The sequence below is a fragment of the Culex quinquefasciatus genome, chromosome 2, assembly GCF_015732765.1.
Source record: "Culex quinquefasciatus strain JHB chromosome 2, VPISU_Cqui_1.0_pri_paternal, whole genome shotgun sequence".
Taxonomy (NCBI): Eukaryota; Metazoa; Arthropoda; class Insecta; order Diptera; family Culicidae; genus Culex; species Culex quinquefasciatus.
In genome coordinates, this window is record NC_051862.1 from 197,854,009 (window position 1) to 197,877,570 (window position 23,562).

Here is a 23,562-nt window from a genome sequence, read left to right on the forward strand (position 1 = left end):
TATATGCATTTATGAGCTCAAAAACCATTTCTCTCACTCTCATCAATTATTATGTTTTTGCGCTGCAAGCTAAATTTTGTTAATTTTTTAACAACCGTGAAAAGTGTTGATGAAGGTACGAAGGTACAAAACAAACACGACTTCAAGTTGAGGGCTGACACAACAAGCATGGATTGTTGCATCATTTAAAGGTTGAACCTTTAACTTGAAGACATTGAATTTAAATTTTCAAAACTTGTTGGAATGATCATAGGTATATTTAAAAAAATCGATTAATATATAGCCATAAATGGCTTATGAAACAAAATTTTAAATTGAATCATTCGGAAAATATATTTGAATAAACTAAAATAAAACACTTAATCGAACTAATGTTCAAAGCCCACATCCGTTCCAGCTGAAACATCGCTGAAATGCTGGACCAAAATGAACCATACGGCATCCGACTCTCCAGTTGGGGGTGGTGAAAGGAAATCACGGGCGATTTTTTATCTGAATGGTGTTGTCTACTCAGGGGGAAAGCTTAATTCAATTGCTGGCTGATGGTGTAGAAGAGAGAAGCTTTAAGCAGCCGAGAATGATGGAGAGAGATTTTTTTCTGTTGTTGTTTTTGAAACAAATGGGTTCAGTGTCTTTTCAAGTTGTTGAAAGGTATTTTTTATCTAAATTGTTTAACTCAATAGATAAAAATGCTTAAATTCCCAAACTTTAATTTATCTTTTTACTAATGCTGTCCTAAATGTTAAAAAAAAACTGAATTTCATAATGTGGTGAAATCATCGCCACGGTGCTGTAATGAATTCAATCAAATAGTTTTAAATTAGTGTTTCTCATCCAGTAATGTATTTCCACCTGGGGATTTAGAGGAAAAATACTAATTATCAATTTTTGAAGATATTTTCTTAAAAAATCTGAAAGTAATGTTACGAAAAACAAGATTAAATTTTCAAATTAAATTTTATTGGTCAATCAAAAAAATTAATCTTTCTTGGAATACAGTTAAACCTCGCATATGCACCTCATATGGGGGTTTCTTATGCGAAGCACGCATATGCGAGGTACAGGGCTTATGGGATTTTGGCTATATGGGAGACATGGGCTATATTTTTATAAAAAATCAACTAAACTATACAAATTTATAGTGTTTTGGAATCGTTATGAAGTCAGCTTTACAGCTACATCAAATTTACATGGTTTACGATGTTCTAGGTCATCCGAAACTTCGTCAAGTTAAGGCCTATGTGTTCAACGCCGTACAAGTATGAGGTAGGCGATTTGACTGTGGTTTTTGACCACAGGTCATATCCGGATAACCTCAGGGAGGTTCAGGGACTAGTCTACCGATATATGGTGATGTTCTGGGTCTTCTGTAGAGTCCCGGGAGTTACGACCGATGGGTCTACCGCCGTAACACGGCAGAGGTCAGTAGTTTTAAACCTCAGATCATATCCGGATAGCCTCAGGGAGGTTTCAGGGACTAGTCTACCGGTATGTGGTGATGTTCTGGGTCTTCTGTAGAGTCCCGGGAGGTACGACCGACGGGTCTACCGCCGTAACAAAGCAGAGGTCGATGGTTTTTTACCTTAGATAATATCCAGATAGCCTAAGGGAGGTTCAGGGACTAGTCTACCGATATGTGGTGATGTTCTGGGTCTTCTGTAGAGTCCCGGGGGCTGCGTCCGATGGGTCTACTGACGTAACACGGCAGAGGTCGGTGGTTTTTGACCTCAGATCATATCCGGATAGCCTCAGGGAGGTTCAAGGACTAGTCTACCGATATGTGGTGATGTTCTGGGTCTCCTGTAGAGTCCCGGGAGTAACGGCCGATGGGTCTACCGCCGTAACAAAGCAGAGGTCGATGGTTTTTTACCTTAGATAATATCCAGATAGCCTAAGGGAGGTTCAGGGACTAGTCTACCGATATGTGGTGATGTTCTGGGTCTTCTGTAGAGTCCCGGGGGCTGCGTCCGATGGGTCTACTGACGTAACACGGCAGAGGTCGGTGGTTTTTGACCTCAGATCATATCCGGATAGCCTCAGGGAGGTTCAAGGACTAGTCTACCGATATGTGGTGATGTTCTGGGTCTCCTGTAGAGTCCCGGGAGTAACGGCCGATGGGTCTACCACCGTAACAAGATATAGATCAGAAGTTTTTGACCTCAGATCATATTCGGATAGCCTCAGGGTGGTTCAGGGACTAGTCTACCGATGTGTGGTCATTTTTTGGATCTTCTGTAGAGTCCCAGGAGTAACGGCCGATGGCTCTACCACCGCAACAAGATAGATATGTGGTGACGTTCTGGGTCTTCTGTAGGGTCCCGGGAATTACGGTCAATGGATCTACCGCCGTAACATGGCAGAGGTCGGTGGATTTTGACCTAAGATCATATCCAGATAGCCTCAGGGAGATTAAGGGACTAGTCTACCGATGTGTAGTGATGTTTTGGGTCTTCTGTAGAGTCCCAGGAGTTACGGTCAATGGATCTACCACCGAAATAAGGCAGAGGTCACTGGATTTTGATCTTAGATTATATCCGGATAGCCTCAGGACGGTTCAGGGACTAGTCTACCGATGTGTTATGATCTTTTGGGTCTTCTGTAGAGTCCCGGAAGTAACGGCCCTGAGGCTATTCGGATATGATCTGAGATCAAAAACCACAGACCTTTATCTTGTTACGGCGGTAGACCCATCGACCGTAACTCCCGGGATCCTACAAAAGACCTATCACATCGGTAGACTAGCCCCAGAACCTCCCTGAGGCTATCCGGATATGATCTGAGGTCAAAAACCTCCGACCTCTATCTTGTTACGGTGGTAGACCCAACGGCCGTAGCTCCCGAAATCTTACAAAATACCCAGAACATCACCACATATCGGTAGACTAGTTACGGCTGTAGATCCATTGACCGTTACTCCCGGGACTCTACAGAAGACCCAGAATATTATCACACATCGGTAGACTAGTTCCTGAACCACCCTGAGGCTATCAGAATATGATCTGAGGTCGAAAACTTCCTACCTCAATCTTGTTACGGTGGTAGACCCATCGGCCGTAACTCCCGGGACTTTACAGAAGACCCAAAACATCACCACATATCGGTAGACTAGTCCCTGAACCTCCCTGAGTCTACCTGGATATAATCTAAGGCCAAAAACCATCGACCTCTGCCTTATTACGGCGGTAGACCCTTCTGGCGTAGCTCTCGGGACTCCACAGAAGACCCAGAACATTTCCACATATCGGTAGACTAGTCCCTTAACCTCCCTGAGGCTATCTGGATATAATCTGAGGTCAAAAAACACCGACCTCTGCCGTGTTACGGCGGTAGACACATCGGTCGTACCTCCCGGGACTCTACAGAAGACCCAGAACATCACCACATACCGGTAGACTAGTCCCTGAACCTCCCTGAGGCTATCCGGATATGATCTGAGGTTTAAAACTACCGACCTCTGCCGTGTTACGGCGGTAGACCCATCGGACGTACCTCCCGAAACTCTACAGAAAACCCAGAACATCACCACATATCGGTAGACTAGTCCCTGAACCTCCCTGAGGCTATCTGGATATTATCTAAGGTCAAAAACCATCGACCTCTGCTTTGTTACGGCGGTAGACCCGTCGGTCGTAACTCCCGGGGCTCTATAGAAGACCCAGAACATCTCCACATATCGGTAGACTAGTCCCTGAACCTCCCTGAGTCTATCTGGATATGATCTAAAGTCAAAAACCATCGACCTCTGCCTTGTTACGGCGGTAGACCCTTCAGGCGTAGCTCCCGGAACTCCACTGAAGACCCAGAACATTTCCAAATATCGGTAGACTAGTCCCTGAACCTCCCTGAGGCTATCTGGATATGATCTGAGGTCAAAAACCACCGACCTCTGCCGTGTTACGGCGGTAGACCCATCGGACGTACCTCCCGGGACTCTACAGAAGACCCAGAACATCACCACATATCGGTAGACTAGTCCCTGAACCTCCCTGAGGCTATCTGGATATGATCTGTGGTCAAAAACCACAGTCAAATCGCCTACCTCATACTTGTACGGCGTTGAACACATAGGCCTTAATTTGACGAAGTTTCGGATGACCTAGAACATCGTAAACCATGTAAATTTAGTGTAGCTGTAATGCTGACTTCATAACGATTCCAAAACACTATAAATTTGTATAGTTTAGTTGATTTTTTATAAAAATATAGCCCATGTCTCCCATATAGCCAAAATCCCATAAGCCCTGTACCTCGCATATGCAACTCTTGCGACAAAACCGAATCAGGTGGAATGACTCGTATATGCAAAGTTGCATATGCGAGGCGCTCTTATACGAGGTTTAACTGTATTGCTTTTTTCGTTATCTGAAACCAAACCATTGAAGAAAGACGGTTCAGTAAGTAGTTTTCATAATAATTAATGTTTGTTTATTATTGAATTAAAAAAAGTTTTTTATCTTTTTTTTCAAGGCCTTTGCAAATTTTTTATGAAGTTTATGTCCCTCGACTATGACCAAAGTCGTGGAAGGGGGGGGGGGGGGGGGAAAAAAAATTAGAAAAGTATAAACATTTAAATTACGAGCCATGGTTTCAACATTTTGATGAAAAAAGTGTTTTAAAATGCATTATACACCTGTCCAGTTGTTTTTCGATCATTAGTTTCCAAAATATCTAAGTATTGACAATTTTTTTTTTGCGAAATATAATTGTTTTGTGGTGCTGTACATTGGAATTTCATAAAAATGCATAACATTTTTAAACAAGCCCAAACATTCTAAATATGATTATCAATGCAGAAAAATGCATTTTAGATTTTTTCAGTTCACTAGACTTCATGGAAATTTTGATATTTTTGGAAAAATATTTTTTATGCCCCCTGATTTTTCAGACCAACTTTGAAGGGAGGGGGGGGGGGGGGCGACATAAACTTTGGAAAATATTTGCAACGGCCTAAATGACCGTCATTTCGGATTACATATCATATAAAAATTAGAATAATTTTAGAAACACGTTTGATTTCAACGTCTCGAATTTTTATTAAGTCTTCGTATTATCGAGTTAGGGCTATACCTGATCTAAATTTAATTAGATGTTTACTGCTCATTTCAGGCCAACATCCGTCATAGCAATGTCGAATCGCGCCAACCTTTTGAATTTTTGATCGAAATACTGGCTGATGAAACATTTCAATTCTAATCCTGACTGAGGAAACATTTCACTCATTTTTTTACTTACCGCTCAATGTGAGGCTCACATTGTGAGCAAACGTCTACGATTTTGGACTGTGGCGAAATAACCGACACGCAAATGGGCATGTCTTAAGCGAATGTTTTTGTAGTTTTTTTTAAGTTGGCTTTTTGAAACGTTTAATAAGTTAGTTTGGCAGTTTGACGGGGATTCACTCTCTTTTGCTAAATGTCATTCAAACATGTGTCAGAAAATTTGTGCAGTTAAATGGTTCAAAGGAAATCCTCTGAAATTATCAGAGTTGTACAGTTAAACCCACAATTTTGGTGGATTTTTTGGAAATATTTCATCGCACAAATTAAATGGTACATGTCAGCCTGACTTTTGGCGAAAGAGTGTCAATCCCCGCCAAACAATTCACCGATATGCCATGAGAAAACTTACCAATGAAACATTCCATAACAAAATCCACCAACATACGGATCTGTTTAACAATACGAATGAAATTGAAATCTTGCATGGCTGCAATAGTTGAAATAATTCGCATCATGTTTGGTGCAAGTTTGCATTCAAGTTTCACTGATTAAATAAAACAGTGCTTGTTCGATAACTGAGCTGTAGTCAGATTTTAGTTCTTTGTTTTTAGTTTTTAGTTTTTAGTTTTTAGTTTTTAGTTTTTAGTTTTTAGTTTTTAGTTTTTAGTTTTTAGTTTTTAGTTTTTAGTTTTTAGTTTTTAGTTTTTAGTTTTTAGTTTTTAGTTTTTAGTTTTTAGTTTTTAGTTTTTAGTTTTTAGTTTTTAGTTTTAGTTTAGTTTTTAGTTTTTAGTTTTTAGTTTTTAGTTTTTAGTTTTAGTTTTTAGTTTTTAGTTTTTAGTTTTTAGTTTTTAGTTTTTAGTTTTTAGTTTTTAGTTTTTAGTTTTTAGTTTTTAGTTTTAGTTTTTAGTTTTTAGTTTTTAGTTTTTAGTTTTAGTTTTTAGTTTTTAGTTTTTAGTTTTTAGTTTTTAGTTTTTAGTTTTTAGTTTTTAGTTTTTAGTTTTTAGTTTTTAGTTTTTAGTTTTAGTTTTTAGTTTTTAGTTTTTAGTTTTAGTTTTAGTTTTTAGTTTTTAGTTTTTAGTTTTTAGTTTTTAGTTTTTAGTTTTTAGTTTTTAGTTTTTAGTTTTAGTTTTAGTTTTTAGTTTTAGTTTTTAGTTTTTAGTTTTAGTTTTTAGTTTTAGTTTTAGTTTTTAGTTTTTAGTTTTAGTTTTAGTTTTTAGTTTTTAGTTTTAGTTTTTAGTTTTTAGTTTTTAGTTTTTAGTTTTTAGTTTTTAGTTTTTAGTTTTTAGTTTTTAGTTTTAGTTTTTAGTTTTTAGTTTTTAGTTTTTAGTTTTTAGTTTTAGTTTTTAGTTTTTAGTTTTTAGTTTTTAGTTTTTAGTTTTTAGTTTTTAGTTTTTAGTTTTTAGTTTTTAGTTTTTAGTTTTTAGTTTTAGTTTTTAGTTTTTAGTTTTAGTTTTTAGTTTTTAGTTTTTAGTTTTAGTTTTTAGTTTTAGTTTTTAGTTTTAGTTTTTAGTTTTTAGTTTTTAGTTTTAGTTTTTAGTTTTTAGTTTTTAGTTTTTAGTTTTTAGTTTTTAGTTTTAGTTTTTAGTTTTAGTTTTTAGTTTTTAGTTTTAGTTTTTAGTTTTAGTTTTTAGTTTTTAGTTTTTAGTTTTTAGTTTTTAGTTTTTAGTTTTTAGTTTTTAGTTTTTAGTTTTAGTTTTAGTTTTTAGTTTTTAGTTTTAGTTTTTAGTTTTTAGTTTTAGTTTTAGTTTTTAGTTTTAGTTTTTAGTTTTTAGTTTTTAGTTTTTAGTTTTAGTTTTTAGTTTTTAGTTTTTAGTTTTAGTTTTTAGTTTTAGTTTTTAGTTTTTAGTTTTAGTTTTTAGTTTTTAGTTTTTAGTTTTTAGTTTTAGTTTTTAGTTTTAGTTTTTAGTTTTTAGTTTTTAGTTTTTAGTTTTAGTTTTTAGTTTTAGTTTTTAGTTTTTAGTTTTTAGTTTTTAGTTTTAGTTTTTAGTTTTTAGTTTTTAGTTTTTAGTTTAGTTTTAGTTTTTAGTTTTTAGTTTTTAGTTTTTAGTTTTTAGTTTTAGTTTTTAGTTTTTAGTTTTTAGTTTTTAGTTTTTAGTTTTAGTTTTTAGTTTTTAGTTTTTAGTTTTTAGTTTTAGTTTTTAGTTTTAGTTTTTAGTTTTTAGTTTTTAGTTTTTAGTTTTTAGTTTTTAGTTTTAGTTTTTAGTTTTAGTTTTTAGTTTTTAGTTTTTAGTTTTTAGTTTTTAGTTTTTAGTTTTAGTTTTTAGTTTTTAGTTTTAGTTTTTAGTTTTTAGTTTTTAGTTTTTAGTTTTTAGTTTTTAGTTTTTAGTTTTTAGTTTTTAGTTTTAGTTTTAGTTTTAGTTTTTAGTTTTTAGTTTTTAGTTTTTAGTTTTTAGTTTTTAGTTTTTAGTTTTTAGTTTTTAGTTTTTAGTTTTTAGTTTTTAGTTTTAGTTTTTAGTTTTTAGTTTTTAGTTTTTAGTTTTTAGTTTTTAGTTTTTAGTTTTTAGTTTTTAGTTTTTAGTTTTTAGTTTTTAGTTTTTAGTTTTTAGTTTTTAGTTTTTAGTTTTTAGTTTTTAGTTTTTAGTTTTTAGTTTTTAGTTTTTAGTTTTAGTTTTTAGTTTTTAGTTTTTAGTTTTAGTTTTTAGTTTTTAGTTTTTAGTTTTTAGTTTTAGTTTTTAGTTTTTAGTTTTAGTTTTTAGTTTTTAGTTTTTAGTTTTTAGTTTTTAGTTTTTAGTTTTTAGTTTTTAGTTTTTAGTTTTTAGTTTTTAGTTTTTAGTTTTAGTTTTTAGTTTTTAGTTTTTAGTTTTTAGTTTTTAGTTTTTAGTTTTTAGTTTTTAGTTTTTAGTTTTTAGTTTTTAGTTTTTAGTTTTTAGTTTTTAGTTTTTAGTTTTTAGTTTTTAGTTTTTAGTTTTTAGTTTTTAGTTTTTAGTTTTTAGTTTTTAGTTTTTAGTTTTAGTTTTTAGTTTTTAGTTTTAGTTTTAGTTTTTAGTTTTTAGTTTTTAGTTTTTAGTTTTTAGTTTTTAGTTTTTAGTTTTTAGTTTTTAGTTTTAGTTTTTAGTTTTTAGTTTTTAGTTTTTAGTTTTTAGTTTTTAGTTTTAGTTTTTAGTTTTTAGTTTTTAGTTTTTAGTTTTTAGTTTTTAGTTTTTAGTTTTTAGTTTTTAGTTTTAGTTTTTAGTTTTTAGTTTTAGTTTTTAGTTTTTAGTTTTTAGTTTTTAGTTTTTAGTTTTAGTTTTTAGTTTTTAGTTTTTAGTTTTTAGTTTTAGTTTTTAGTTTTTAGTTTTTAGTTTTTAGTTTTTAGTTTTTAGTTTTTAGTTTTTAGTTTTTAGTTTTTAGTTTTTAGTTTTAGTTTTTAGTTTTAGTTTTTAGTTTTTAGTTTTTAGTTTTTAGTTTTTAGTTTTTAGTTTTAGTTTTTAGTTTTTAGTTTTTAGTTTTTAGTTTTTAGTTTTTAGTTTTTAGTTTTTAGTTTTTAGTTTTAGTTTTTAGTTTTTAGTTTTTAGTTTTAGTTTTTAGTTTTTAGTTTTTAGTTTTAGTTTTTAGTTTTAGTTTTTAGTTTTAGTTTTTAGTTTTTAGTTTTTAGTTTTTAGTTTTAGTTTTTAGTTTTTAGTTTTTAGTTTTTAGTTTTAGTTTTTAGTTTTTAGTTTTTAGTTTTTAGTTTTAGTTTTTAGTTTTTAGTTTTTAGTTTTAGTTTTTAGTTTTTAGTTTTTAGTTTTTAGTTTTTAGTTTTAGTTTTAGTTTTTAGTTTTTAGTTTTTAGTTTTTAGTTTTTAGTTTTTAGTTTTTAGTTTTTAGTTTTTAGTTTTTAGTTTTTAGTTTTTAGTTTTTAGTTTTAGTTTTTAGTTTTTAGTTTTTAGTTTTTAGTTTTAGTTTTTAGTTTTTAGTTTTAGTTTTTAGTTTTTAGTTTTTAGTTTTTAGTTTTTAGTTTTTAGTTTTAGTTTTTAGTTTTAGTTTTAGTTTTTAGTTTTTAGTTTTTAGTTTTAGTTTTTAGTTTTAGTTTTTAGTTTTTAGTTTTTAGTTTTTAGTTTTTAGTTTTTAGTTTTTAGTTTTTAGTTTTTAGTTTTTAGTTTTTAGTTTTAGTTTTTAGTTTTAGTTTTTAGTTTTTAGTTTTTAGTTTTTAGTTTTTAGTTTTTAGTTTTTAGTTTTTAGTTTTTAGTTTTTAGTTTTTAGTTTTAGTTTTTAGTTTTTAGTTTTTAGTTTTAGTTTTTAGTTTTAGTTTTTAGTTTTTAGTTTTTAGTTTTTAGTTTTTTTAGTTTTTAGTTTTTAGTTTTTAGTTTTTAGTTTTTAGTTTTTTAGTTTTTAGTTTTAGTTTTAGTTTTTAGTTTTTAGTTTTTAGTTTTTAGTTTTAGTTTTTAGTTTTTAGTTTTTAGTTTTTAGTTTTTAGTTTTTAGTTTTTAGTTTTTAGTTTTAGTTTTTAGTTTTTAGTTTTTAGTTTTTAGTTTTTAGTTTTTAGTTTTTAGTTTTAGTTTTTAGTTTTTAGTTTTTAGTTTTTAGTTTTAGTTTTTAGTTTTTAGTTTTTAGTTTTTAGTTTTAGTTTTAGTTTTTAGTTTTAGTTTTTAGTTTTAGTTTTTAGTTTTTAGTTTTTAGTTTTTAGTTTTAGTTTTTAGTTTTTAGTTTTTAGTTTTAGTTTTTAGTTTTTAGTTTTTAGTTTTTAGTTTTTAGTTTTTAGTTTTTAGTTTTTAGTTTTTAGTTTTTAGTTTTAGTTTTTAGTTTTTAGTTTTTAGTTTTTAGTTTTTAGTTTTTAGTTTTTAGTTTTTAGTTTTTAGTTTTTAGTTTTTAGTTTTTAGTTTTTAGTTTTTAGTTTTAGTTTTTAGTTTTTAGTTTTTAGTTTTTAGTTTTTAGTTTTAGTTTTTAGTTTTTAGTTTTTAGTTTTTAGTTTTTAGTTTTTAGTTTTTAGTTTTTAGTTTTTAGTTTTTAGTTTTTAGTTTTTAGTTTTTAGTTTTAGTTTTTAGTTTTTAGTTTTTAGTTTTTAGTTTTTAGTTTTAGTTTTTAGTTTTTAGTTTTAGTTTTTAGTTTTTAGTTTTTAGTTTTAGTTTTTAGTTTTTAGTTTTTAGTTTTTAGTTTTTAGTTTTTAGTTTTTAGTTTTTAGTTTTTAGTTTTTAGTTTTTAGTTTTTAGTTTGTTTTTAGTTTTAGTTTTTAGTTTTTAGTTTTTAGTTTTTAGTTTTTAGTTTTAGTTTTTAGTTTTTAGTTTTTAGTTTTTAGTTTTTAGTTTTAGTTTTTAGTTTTTAGTTTTTAGTTTTTAGTTTTAGTTTTTAGTTTTTAGTTTTTAGTTTTTAGTTTTTAGTTTTTAGTTTTTAGTTTTTAGTTTTTAGTTTTTAGTTTTTAGTTTTTAGTTTTTAGTTTTTAGTTTTTAGTTTTTAGTTTTTAGTTTTTAGTTTTTAGTTTTTAGTTTTTAGTTTTTAGTTTTTAGTTTTTAGTTTTTAGTTCTTCGAAGAATTTGAAACAAAAACACGTTTTGAGCATAATAATTTACTTTATTCATTCATATTTTATAGCCAACATTCAAGTTACATTTAGGGACATTTTTAAAACCAACAATGAGTATACGATTCATTGTAACTAACTTCTATGTACACTGGAAGGATGATTTCAAATGCCTTCGTATGTTATGGTCCCGCCATCATGTGATGGGTTAACTTTTTTTACAACAATAATAAAACAAACAAATATATTCTTTTACAAGTGAACATGACATGACAATGCGTGTTTCAATATTCCTAGTGGGGCGTTGAACAAGAGAGAGATTTTAATACGTTTTTCAGGAACTGATTATTCACTTCTTCTCGGCCAGCAGCTCGTCGGCGGAGGCGGCCACCTCCTTCCACGAGTAATCGATATCGGCGGCCTCGGTGAATCGCGAACAAACCGCCATACGCAGGAAGTACGTATCGTTGACCTTCGATGGCACCAGATGAATCTTGCCACGTCCGTTGATGCGCTTGAGCAGTGCCTCGTTCAGCTCGTTGGTTCCCTTCAGTCTAAAGCAAGCCAGTCCCATTTGAACAGTGCTGAAGATCTCGAAGCGTTCATCCGCAACGCACAGGGCTTCGAACTGCTTGGCGAAGGCGCAGTGGCGACGGATGTGGGCCTGGATGTTCTCAACTCCGTACAGCCGGAGCACGAACCACAGCTTGAGGGCACGGAAACGACGACCCAACGGGATTTGCCAGTGACGGTAGTCCGGAGCGGATCCCTGCATGTCGTGCTTCAGGTAGAGCGGGTCGACGTTGAACGCGTTGACGATCCAGTACGGCTCCTTCAGCCACATGGCACTGCAGTCAAAGTTGACCAGCATCCACTTGTGGGGGTTGAAGTTGAAAGAATCGGCCGTTTCGATTCCCTTCATCAGCGGACGGTACTCGGGACAGACGAAGGCTGACCCGGCGTACGCAGCGTCCACGTGGATCCAGACGTTGTACTTGTTGCCGACTGGACCGAGCTCGTCGAGACGATCGAACGCACACGTGTTGGTCGTTCCCAGGGTGCACACGGCGTAGAACGGGATCAGCCCGTCGGCCAAGTCCTGCTTGATGGCGGCTTCTAGAGTTTCACCTCGCAGTTGCAGGTTTGAGTCGGCCTTCAGCGAGCGAAGCTTAACACCTCCGAGGAGACCAGCTCGCTCAACAGATGAGTGGGATTGGTCTGATGGGAAGGAGATGCTTGTTAAATTTCTTAATTGAAAAAAAGGTAAAACCTCTTAGCTCACTTGAAGTGTACCCAACCAGCTTGGAAACAATCGTGGTCTCGTCCCACTCCGGATGCTCTTCCTGGGCGCGCTTGATGGCCTTGGCCTTAGCACCGAGCAGAGCCACCAGCGTAGCCTCGCTGGCAGTTCCCTGAATCACACCACCAGCCTGACCTCCGGAACTGGCCAGGAATTCCTCCGGCAGACCCAACATCTTTCCCAGCCAGTTGAGCATCTCGACCTCCAACTCGGTACAAGCCGGGCTGGCAATCTAGAAACAAAAATAAACCAATCTCTTTAATTACTAATTACAAGGTGACCCCACCAAGACCTACCCAAGTGAATCCGATGCACGCGATGGCACCGCTCAGCATGTCGGCGACGATCGCCGGGTACGAGTTGGCGGTCGGGAAGTACGCGTGGAACTTGGGGCTGTGCCAGTGGGTCACACCGGGCATGATGACGCGCTCGATGTCGGCCATCACGTCCTGCCAGCTCTCGGGCTTCTCGGGGGCCTCCGCCGGAATCAGCGGGCGCAGGTAGCCCGGTTGGACCTCCGGAAGAACGCGTCTGCGAAAAAGGAGAACGTCGTGACGAGTTAGCTCAATGTCATGGCTTAATTAGAGGTTTCTGAAAAGTGCGTGATAGCGATCTAGCGGAAGAAGCGATCAAAAAGAAATCGATCGCAAAATGATACAAGTCACGTTCAAGATCACTGTACCGGCACCACTTTGGACAAGGACAGAAATGAAAGGAGTTTTTTTAGTGGAATTGCATCACACTTCGTTTGATGAGAAACGGAAACGAATTTTTAGGCAATTGCTTGATATCTGTAAATTATTTATTTGTGACCAGGTAGAACTAATAAAATTAAATCAAATACTGCCTGAACCAAAATTATATAAATCTACAGTCACGAATTGATATTACAAAGCAGGGCGTAACCTGCAAAAAGTTATGAACCGATGACCTTAACAAACTTAAATTTGACTGGTTTGAATTTCGATTATCAAACCATCAAGCCTGAAAGGGTTAAAACTATCAAAGAAAGCTGAAGATATTCATTCAGCTGTCTAGCTTGACAAACACGATCAAGTGGAAATCCCCTCTCAAGAGTCACCATAATACGCCCGTATGGAATCCCCTGAACGCACATGACGCACATTCCCCGACCAATTAGCTGCTGATCCGTACCGGTTTGCCACATACATCGGAAGCCGAAACAGGTTTCACCTTAATGCTACACCAGTCAATCAATTGCCCCCTTCAGAAGTTTATTAGCTGCGTTCCGCATTAGTAGCCATGCCAACGGAGTTAGCTCGTGCAATGTTTGATCTTGAACTTGAAATCTAAACCAGCACGCATTCGTTACTACCGTACGACATCGCTGCGTCTCTAAGCTGGGCTAGGTCAGTGAAATCTCGCCAGCGACTTACGACACGACTCGAGTGTAGATCGTAAGTGGATTAGTTGGCGAATACATTAGTTTTAAAACAAATAAATCCTGCTTTGATCGGGTGATCGTGAACGTCAAGAACACAAGAGATTCTAATTCGAGAACCTTGAACCGGCTAGAATGCCTGCCTGTGGAGCCTGTTCTGGTGACTAAACTTGAAGAATCGATTTATCAACCACACGAACACCTGTTCCCACAGCGTGATCGCGACGTTTTTTTGCTGGACAACTCCGAGTCGGCAACGTGTAGGAGGTGTGAATTTGTTTCTTTTTTGTTGTTGTGCAAAATCTCCAACTTGTAGTGACTGGTCATGACGAATGATCACGACGCGAACCTTGAGGCATGCCAGCCCGTCGAAGGTATTAAACACTGCCGAGAGTTCTGCGGACCTTCCAGCAAGCTCGTTCTTGAGCCTCAGAGAGCCTCAGCCTCAGAGTTTAAACCAAAAACGGGGTCTAAACTGCGGCACTAAAAGTCTAATTTTAGAGTTAGAGGCCTTAGAGCAGGGTGTTTAGTATTCGGGGCAGAGTATGCGTCGGGTGTTGTGGAACGCAACAACTCTAGTTTAAGGTCTAGACGGCCCGTACTGAGGAGTCTCGTCTGGCTCACACGCAAAACATTTAATCTACAACTGCTTGTAGCTGATTTTGCAGTGTCTGGGTCAAGTGCAGTGTACTGACTCTCCCCCCGATTCTGCCGGGCATAACTATGTAGAACTGATTCATAATTGTGTTGCGAGGTGCAAATTGGTTAAATTGTAAATTGGTGCTGGCAAGTGCCGGTGCGGAGGTTAGTAGCACGGGTGAAACGCGTACAAATTTATCATTCTGGGAAATGGCATTTATCACAAAGCACTGCAAGTAGTTTCATTCAGAAATTTAACTTCAAATAGCTGCATCTCAGTTAATTTGATTATTCTTGCTTAATTTTATCGATAAACGTATCAAGAATTTCTAGAATAATTGATAATGTAGAATAAAAACAGTAAATAAATCTATCTATTCACAAACAAGTAAAAAAATCTGTGCAATAAACAGTCCGTACTCGATTATCCGAAACTCCGAAAGATTTGAATATCTAAAGGTTTCTAGAAAAACTTGAGACAATCGATTCATGAAAAAAATCAGTTTATTTTTTAGGTCAAATTTTAGTTCAGCGGTTTTAGTTCCAAATTTGATAAGACTGAAGAAGTGGTTTTATTTGGTTTATTTTGATTTAAATTTATGGATTTTTTTAAAAATTGGCAAATCAAGAAGAAATGACTATCTTATTGGAACTGAATAGAATTTTGACAAGATTTTAAAATAAAATGAAAAGTCGCTGAGAATCGATGGATTTCCGTACAAATCTAACAAATTTCTTACGAATATGCAATGAGAGTCTCTTAACTACATATTTGATCTCAAATAAATAGTTTCCGAACCAAATTTGACAGATTTCTAGCTTGCTTTGAAATAAGCCAAAAATCTATTAAAAATATGTTCATTACTCAAAAGGTTCCCATTTTTTTAATTTTCTGCCATATTACACCATTAAATTTCAAAACATTTTCGAATTCATTACATTGTAAATAATAGTTTCCTGAACAATTATCCTAAAAAAAGTATCAACTTTGATTCAATACAAGCAGAGATATACCTACTCAAATATGTAAAATAAAAAGTAACTTTCTCCAAAATGTCTGGATTAAATTCCTATTCAAACATTGAACACCGCCTACTCGGATCTTTGTAATGATGATAATATTTTGTTGAAACATTAAAAATGTATCAAATTTTAAAGAATTTTGTAGAAATTAAGTTGTCATCGTTTGAATGCGAATTGAATCTAGAAATGTTGGAGGCATATCTTTGCTTATATTGTACCAAAATTAATACTTTTTTGGGAAATCGTTCTGCAAACTGTTCTCTACAATGTGATGGAATCGAAAATGTTTTAAAATGTCATGTTATGGTGTAGTATGACAGAGGATTGCAAAAAATAATTCTTGGATTTTTTTTGTATAATAAATACTTTTTAATGAAATACTCTGAGTTTAGCAGGGTTTAAACTCAAATATGTATCCGGGCAATCTGTTGTTGTATTTTCATGACAAATTGTACAAAGAAAAATAAAATTTGGTAGTATTGAGATTTCCATCTTGAAATCTGCCAAAATTGGCTCTCGAGCAGGGTTGCCAGCTTGCCAGATAAATCTGGGAATGCCAGATTTTTCAAGTGTCTGCCAGAATTAAGAGTCACCTTTCTCTATACTAGATATTGACAGAATTTTCTCTTTATGCTTATTTTAAAAAATTTTCGATTAACATGATTGAAAATGGAATGAGTATATCTTAAATAAAATGCAAATTAAACACTTTTTCATTTCATATCATTTATTGGATTGTTTTGGCAAAAACATCAGTGCAGTAATTAACCTAAGCTGAGATATTGGGTACCTTTCAACAGCTGACTAATTCAAACGGTGTTAGAGTTTACTGGTACACGGGAGAACAAATTGAGCAGGGGAAGTAAAAAAAATAAACAAAATAACCTTCGAAATTACTAACAGGGGATAGTTAGAGGAAAGAAGATTCAACACTTTTAAGACCTTAAAATCAGTTAAACCATCAGAACTATACAAACTTTTGAATAAATTTATATCCTCCCTCCCCTTTACCATTCAAATTTGTTAGATTTTCATCTGCCGGATTTTCAAGATTTTTAATAAACACTTTGTCAGATTTTTCAAATTTTGACCTGGTAACCCCGCTCTCAAGGCATATTCATAAGGAATTTGAACTTTTCTGAAGAAAATCTGACAAAATCAAAATAAAAAAACTTCAAACGTGAAGTTTTTCTAGACACCCGAACGAAATATTCTGGTGGAGCCCGGAAAATGTCGGGAAAGAGCCCTTCTTTCATGGTGCCAAATATCAGACATGCTGAATTATTTTTATCTCAATTTTGTTATAGGAAACACACCGTGGCAACGCATGGAAATGAAATGAAGTAAAATTGTAGTAAAGGTTATTGAATTGTAGTAAAAGTAAAACCATTTTACTGAGGTCGTATCAGCGCGCGTGATCTCTAATTATTGAGGCTCGCAGTAGTATTATTCAAGCAATCAAAAAAAAAATCACAAATAGTAATGACAAAAATAAACTTCTAGAACAATCACAACCTTTCAAGATCAGCCACATAAGCTCTAACAATGGAACATATTGATCTAATTGTCATGCCAAAATGCATATGTTTCTTATTCCTACTCCAACTCATGAGAATCCCCATCGAATTAATTCAAGCCAAAAACTGATAATAATTAAATTCTCATATCATTATATAAATCCACCAAAAAAAATCAACACTGTATCTCTTCCACACCCAAATTGCCCTCCGAAAAAAAACCCCTCGTTCGATCAACCGGTTCTGCAACTTTCTGGCTGCAGTTTGGCTACTCTTGCAGATGCCTTTCTTCTGCATGCCCGATTTCGGAGAGCTCTGTTGACTCACTGGGAAACCTACCTGTCGCGGATATTTTCCAGATAGTTGGCGATGTAGTCCACCATCTCCTTGGCAAAATCCTTGAATTCCGGAGCCTGCATTTCGACCTGTTATTGGACAATCAAAGTTTAAAGAATCAATCAGATTTGGAATTGAAATAAAATTTAAGGTTAGAACAGAGCAAAGAAGGGTTAGTCAACCAGAAATACTCACCACCGGAGGGGCCTCAAACCTGTTAGTTTCCATGTCCCGAATAGTTAGTAGTAAGCTTGCGAGATTAGTAAGTAAGCGGGTTAAAGTGGTTTGTATACCTGTTTATAGTGCTGATAGTGATCAGGAAGTGGAAAACGGTAGAATTTTGGCTTTAAATATGAACAAAAAAAAGATACAACAAAACGAGTGGACCAGCCAAACTACAAAAATGAACTGAGATAACTAGATGGCTGTTCAGTAGAACGTTTTCAAGAACAATGGATCGAGTCAGTGTGGGAATTTGTGTATCATAAGGTCTAGCGTTTGATCTTTGCTATAAAACTGATCTTCAACTGCCTTATGTGCACACTAGGCCATCACAGAAAACAAAAAATCTAGAGTTTTTTTAAAGGGTCCTACACTGCCCCTGATCGCATAAATGTCCCATATGCATTTTCATCGATTTCGAATTATTGATGCAGTTTGGCTCAAAATTGTGTGCTCTTTCAAACGAGCCTATAACATCCAGTACTTTATTCTAGAAATCAGGAGGAAATCCACCTTTTTCGCGAAAACTTAACACGTAGCCTTATGTATGGGACAAACTTCAAATGCGTTTTTCTCAGCTTGGTGTTTTTGCATATGGGACACTTATGCGAACATGGGCAGTACAGTCATCCCTCATATTCGGAACAGTTTACAGATCGGCCAACGTTCAAAAAATCATAGCAAATCGATAATTGAACTTAATTATTCGCTTTTACCTTCATTTGGAAGCTTTTCTTGCGATATTTCGAATGCTGTATCGAACAACTGCAAAATTTTAACTTTTACATCAAGTTTTGGAGGAAAAACTTTGAAAAAATAATGACTTCACGCTCTGAAACCAACGAAACTCAAGCTAAGTTATGTTTTATCAATGATGTGATAACTTTAAAAAAAACATATCAGTTAAATTCACAATTGTGGGAGTTTCAATAACATCCCACAATTATAGAACAGGCAATTTGGAGGCAGTGTTTTGCTGATCTGAATGAAATAGTCTGGAGATGCAGTTTTTTGTTTTAAAAGTATTACTTTTACCAGTGAAATAGCAAGAGGATGTCCAAATAAAGGTCCTAAAAATAGTAGGGCCGACAGAAAAGATGAATTTGTGAGTGTTCCAAATAGGTGGGATGACTGTGTTAATAAAAATTTCAATTTTGCTTTTTTAATATATTTGAATTACCTTGAGTCAGGGGGATTCATAAACACCCTTTAAATATATTTTTTTTGAAATTGTAGATAAACTAATTACACACTTTTTTGCGGGCATTTCAGGGGATGATCCCCTAGGTGTACTGAGTCAGAATCCCAAATTTGAGCCCGATTGGTTGCGACAGGACCTGGCGCTCCGGCTTCAAACTTTAAATGGGATTTAACCCGTAAAATCGGTGCGTTTTGGTTTTTGCCATTTTTGAGTCCTTCAACGATTTTTGGATTTTTCAAAAACCTCATGAGCTTATAGATTGTGTTCCAGGGTACAACTTTGCCGAAGACTGCGAAGAGATTTGATAATTAGTACTGCTTGTACAATGATTTGAAAATAAAAAAACTTTTTGCCATTAATTTGTTTGATTAGTATTGGCAACACTTTCTTTGAACGCGCGCATCCAGAGCCAGGCGTCGTAACTATAGCAGCGAGAAAACATCCAGCGTACAACGGTCAAAGTTTGACACATGGAAAGAAAATTTGGATGTGCTGCACCGGTGCTGCTCTTTTAAACTGTCGTAGATTCCTGTATTCTATTTGGCAGTGACTCGCCGGATTTAGATCTAGGCACACCTGGTCCTGTCATTAACCCGTGTGGATCTTTTTCGTCGCGACCAGTTGTGGTGCTGGGAGATGGCGAACCTATGCTCGAACATAGTGCAATTGGTGTCTTATGAATTCGCAAAATATCTAGCCAGAGAACTCTGCTGTATGAAAATAGTATTTTCTTATGTTGTCAATGCAATACTGGAAACTAAAATGCATGTCTCCCGAAATATCGTCCGGATTACGGAATATTCAAAATGCACAAAACATCCATGCGTAATAAAGCGCTTTCAAGACAGCTACGTTAGTTGTCACTCGAGCAAGGTTTAGAATCGGTTCTGCCCGGGCATCCAACTGAACCCTGAAAGTCATCCGGAGAGCTTCTTGCAGTTTCATAAGAACTTTCGTTCTCAACAATCACAACACCAAAAACAACAACACGACGCTGGACAAATACATACCGACGCGTCGCGACGCACCGTAGCATGCGTTGCATAGTTTTCCGAAAGCGCGCATCAAAAACGAGTGTTGCCAGAACATGTTTTACGTTATCAGGAAAACAAGAGCAAAGATTTTGTAAATTCTGTACCATTTTTCAGAGCGGTCAAATCTCTTCGCAGTCTTCGGCAAAGTTGTACCCTGGAACACAATCTATAAGCTCATGAGGATTTTGAAAAATCCAAAAATCGTTGAAGGACTCAAAAATGGCGAAAACCAAAACGCACCGATTTTACGGGTTAAATCCCATTTAAAGTTTGAAGCCGGAGCGCCAGGTCCTGTCGCAACCAATCGGGCTCAAATTTGGGATTCTGACTCAGTACACCTAGGGGATCATCCCCTGAAATGCCCGCAAAAAAGTGTGGTTTTGTTACATCCTAATGTACCCCGTTCGTTGGTCAAAGTCAAACTAAAAAGTGACGAACTGTCACTTTCTACACGGCGCTCACGCACACTATCAAAACAAACGTTTGTTAGCATGTGTGAACCCCGTGTAAAAGGGTTGTCAAACTAAAAAGTGACCCCGTTCGTTTGACAATCGTTGGTGTCAAACCAACGGGGTTGAGTGTAATTTGATTATTAAAGTATTTAGATTATTTAAACGTTGATAATTAGTTGAAGTTTTTAAAAATGTCGGACTGATTTATTGTTGGTAGCATATCGATGCCGGTGTGCTCTTTTAACTAAGCTTGCTGAGATCTAGATAGAACAAGAGAGCATACGGACATCGATATATTAAACCAAAATTGAAGCAACATTTGAAAATGGCGCAAACCATTTTGACTGCTGGAACTCTATCAGAAGAACCAAAAATATCCAAACCATTGTTCTAAATAACAGGGTGAAATCCAGTTTTACGTGAAAATCTAACATGTAGCTTTATGTGGGGGACGAACTTCTCAGCTTAAGGTGAAGCCATAGATCATTTTCGAAGAAAATTGATCATCACTATAAAATATTCAAATGTGCTTCAAAATTCATATAATTTTGTGGCACAGTCATTGACGTCCTAGTTGGCAATCATTGATTAATGACGATTTCCATATATTTAAAAGCAATGGGATCGTGACCAAAAGGAATCAGCATGTGTAGGGCACTATTTTAAACAACTTGTTGAAGGAATTTTGTAAAAATATTGAAAGCGACTCAAAATTTATATCTTTGAACGAAAAATCATGACAATGATGGAAGTCTTCACGTTAATGCTTTTGCAAATCTAGAGTTTTTTGGATATGCAAACAAAGGCGGTGATGATATTCTAAGAAATATTTTAGATTGTTTAAAAATGTTTTAAATAGACAGATCAAATCAGGAAGTCGGTCTCCTTCATAATATTTTTTCAGACCAGATTTTACAACAATTTGATATTGAAAACAAATCAACTTTACCTTAAATTGATTTTAGACAATTCTTCAGGAGAAATATTTCGAAATACAGTCCAGACTCGATTATACGAAGGCCTCGGAAAAATTTTACTTCGGATAATCGAATCACGAAAAAAATCAGTTTTTTTGGTTAGCTTTTTCTTTGGTAAAAAAATCTAGTGCAATAAATTGTAAACATACTCCATACAAATTTATATATTTGCCTCAGAACAAACTCTGCTTTAAACATTTCTAAGGCTAGCAAATGTACGTATTTTTTTATTACGTACGGATTTTCGACCCTCTTCGCGAATTTTTAAAAGGCTGGAATTTTTGTAAGGGTTTTTTTTTCCATAATACGGACTTGTACGGAATTTTGACAACTTTTTTAAAAATCAAATTGCTTTTTTGATTTTGCCAAAATATTTGCTTACTAGACATTTCTATGTAACTGTCAGTTTAATTTAAAGTTTAAAATTGTTATTTTTAAATTCCCTACAAATATATTTATCCAATAAAAATTCCAAAGCTTGTGAAAACCTGTGAACATAGGAAATAACAAGCCTAGAGTTTTTTTTTTTTTTTCAATGGTCCTATAACCTATTGTGTTTCACATGTTTCAATAAAAACTTTAGAAATGTTTTCTTGAAAACACTGATAACAATATTATTTGTAAAAGCAAACTTGACATTTCGTAAACGTTTAACAAAAAAAAAAATGGAAGAACATAAAGATTTGATACAACAAATCACGTTTTATTTTGTAAGTATTTTTGAACGTGCAAGTCAAATGCATTTTGTAAGCTGTAAAAACGACACAGTTTTATAAGTTTAATTTCCAAATTCCAAAATAATCTAAATAATTCCTGGACAGTTTATGTTTTACCATGGTGTCACATCGACAAATTGTACGGATTTTTGATCAGCAAGAGTTGGTAGCCTTAAGCCTGTCATATTTCAATATTATTTTTTTATTTTGAAATTTCGTCAAATCATAATTTTTAAAAGTTTTATTAACAAAATCTCAGGTCTGTATGAATTTCAATGTTTATATTTATTTCGTCACATCTAATCTTTGCACACCTCAACTGAAATTTGCAAGAATATAATAACAAACATTATAGGAAACACAACACAGATTGTTTTAACACTGTATCAGTAAGTTCCGCCGACGGATCGAACAGATGCAAGTGTGAATGTTGTGCATTTTAAACATGCTGAAATTCTATAAACAAATAATCACAATCTGTTTCACGGAATATGATAAGAGCAATCAGTTTAACTTTTGCTCCTTCAATCACAGTTAATTGAGTTATTATGCAAAGCACTATGGAGTGTAATTCAATTACGATATCGTCTTCTTGCTATCAGCATCTATTTCAGAGCATGCAAATTTGTAACTGAAGCTTCGACACTTGTTCGTTATCGTTCCGAAAAAAATAGACCACTTTTTCGAGGTAACCACAAGTTAATTTCCGTTCTAGGCCACCACCACCTCCACCAAAATTTAACGAACATTCACTCTAGTTAAAGCCAGTTGAAGGACACCCATTCTGGTCAGGTTTTTCTACAAACAACCAGTTTTCTGCTCAGAATTCCTCACAAGCCCCAGCAAGTCCTTGATCCACACCAACTACAATTCACTGCACCGTGATGGTGAAACACTTACAATTTTCAACTCTGCAAACTGGTTCAAATCCGAAAAGTTTAAAGCACTTTCCAAACGGTCTTCTGTCACAATAACCGTTTCTGTCACACTTGACCGATTCTCCACACTTGACCTGGGCCGGCGGCACCACACACCACGTCCGGAAGTTCAACAGGTCGTGCACCGGAAACTAGAAAAAAGCACCAACAAGAGAGCTTTTTGTCACTCACACTCACTCACACGCGGATTCCGGAGTTGCTTTCGATCGCGCCGTTTCTATGCTACTGAAAGCAGAATCTGGCCGTGACAGGCTTTTAAAGTTGTCGATTGTCGACTTCAACACACACGCCGCTGTTGTACACCTCTACTCCGTTCACTAAGAACTTGCTGGCGGAGGCCAGTGGAGAAGTTGGAGCGCGCGCGCTGAGCGAAAACCCGAGAGAGAGAGAGAGCGAGTGCGAGAATTTGCAATATGTTGAATGAGAGACAGTGGCACGGTGGGATTTTACGATGGGGTTGGTGTTAATGAGGTGTTGGCGAGTTTTGGGATTATTAGTAACATCAGGTGTCTACAGTGAATTAAATTTAAATTTCGGATCTATTAGTTGTAGACCTATTAGCTGTAGACTTGTTGGGAAGATTTTTTTGCTGGCTGGTGTTATCTATATTTTTCAATCGTTTCTAGAAGCGTTAATAATCAATCGGTAAAAGATTTTTAAAAATTCATGGTAAATTTAACATTTACGCTTTTTTTGGTTTATCTGATTGAAATATTAATTTTAGAATCTAAAATCTTTTAATATAAACTTTTTTTAGGCAAATTTACAGTCAATTTCTTAAACTTACCCAAACAAAAAAATTAGAAAACGATGAAACGTTGAAAAAAAGATGTCTGAATTGACAGCTTTACCTTACTCGAAATCTGTTTATTAAAATTCAATAAAATTCAACTTTAATTATAAAAATAAGGGTGTTTTTATAGTTATTATTCCTTGATTTAAATGGTTTCACAAAATTTGCAGCACTGACCCCAAAGTAATTCCTGTTCTCCCCTTAAGCCCATAAAATATTACAATGCATGTTGCGAACGGCGAAAGTCGGGAGAACCGGGCACCGGGTTCTCGAACGGCCCAAAGAAAAAGTCCTTTTTTAGGCACGTTGAAACTGTAAAATTTATTACAATTAAGATACACAAAAGTTCACAAAATTACAATTACTTACAACTTCGGT

General features: G+C 34.5%; 1 protein-coding gene across 3 annotated transcripts; it reads right to left on the minus strand.

Annotated features, from left to right (window-relative positions):
* Positions 1-10,667: 10,667 nt before the first annotated feature.
* LOC6046636 (aromatic-L-amino-acid decarboxylase) lies at positions 10,668-22,630 on the minus strand. Of its 3 annotated transcripts, XM_038251195.1 has the most exons (6): positions 22,354-22,630; positions 17,047-17,101; positions 16,855-16,940; positions 12,231-12,465; positions 11,917-12,166; positions 10,668-11,852 (listed from the first exon to the last, which is right to left on the minus strand). In XM_038251195.1, the coding sequence occupies exons 2-6, from the start codon at positions 17,077-17,079 to the stop codon at positions 10,984-10,986; spliced, it is 1,473 nt and encodes a 490-aa protein (XP_038107123.1). In that variant the 5' UTR covers positions 17,080-17,101; positions 22,354-22,630; the 3' UTR covers positions 10,668-10,983. The 3 variants fall into 3 exon arrangements, with proteins under 3 accessions (XP_038107123.1, XP_038107125.1, XP_038107124.1); XM_038251197.1 differs by lacking the exon at positions 17,047-17,101; XM_038251196.1 differs by lacking the exons at positions 17,047-17,101; positions 22,354-22,630 and adding an exon at positions 17,145-17,260.
* Positions 22,631-23,562: the final 932 nt, after the last annotated feature.

Coding starts and splice junctions, on each gene's coding strand:
- LOC6046636 (XM_038251195.1), bottom strand. CDS start 17,079: ATGGAAACTAACAGGTTTGAGGCCCCTCCGGTG. Junction 16,941..17,046: donor GGTTTGAGGCCCCTCCGGTG/GTGAGTATTTCT, acceptor GTCCAATAACAG/GTCGAAATGCAGGCTCCGGA. Junction 12,167..12,230: donor CGTGCATCGGATTCACTTGG/GTAGGTCTTGGT, acceptor TTTTGTTTCTAG/ATTGCCAGCCCGGCTTGTAC.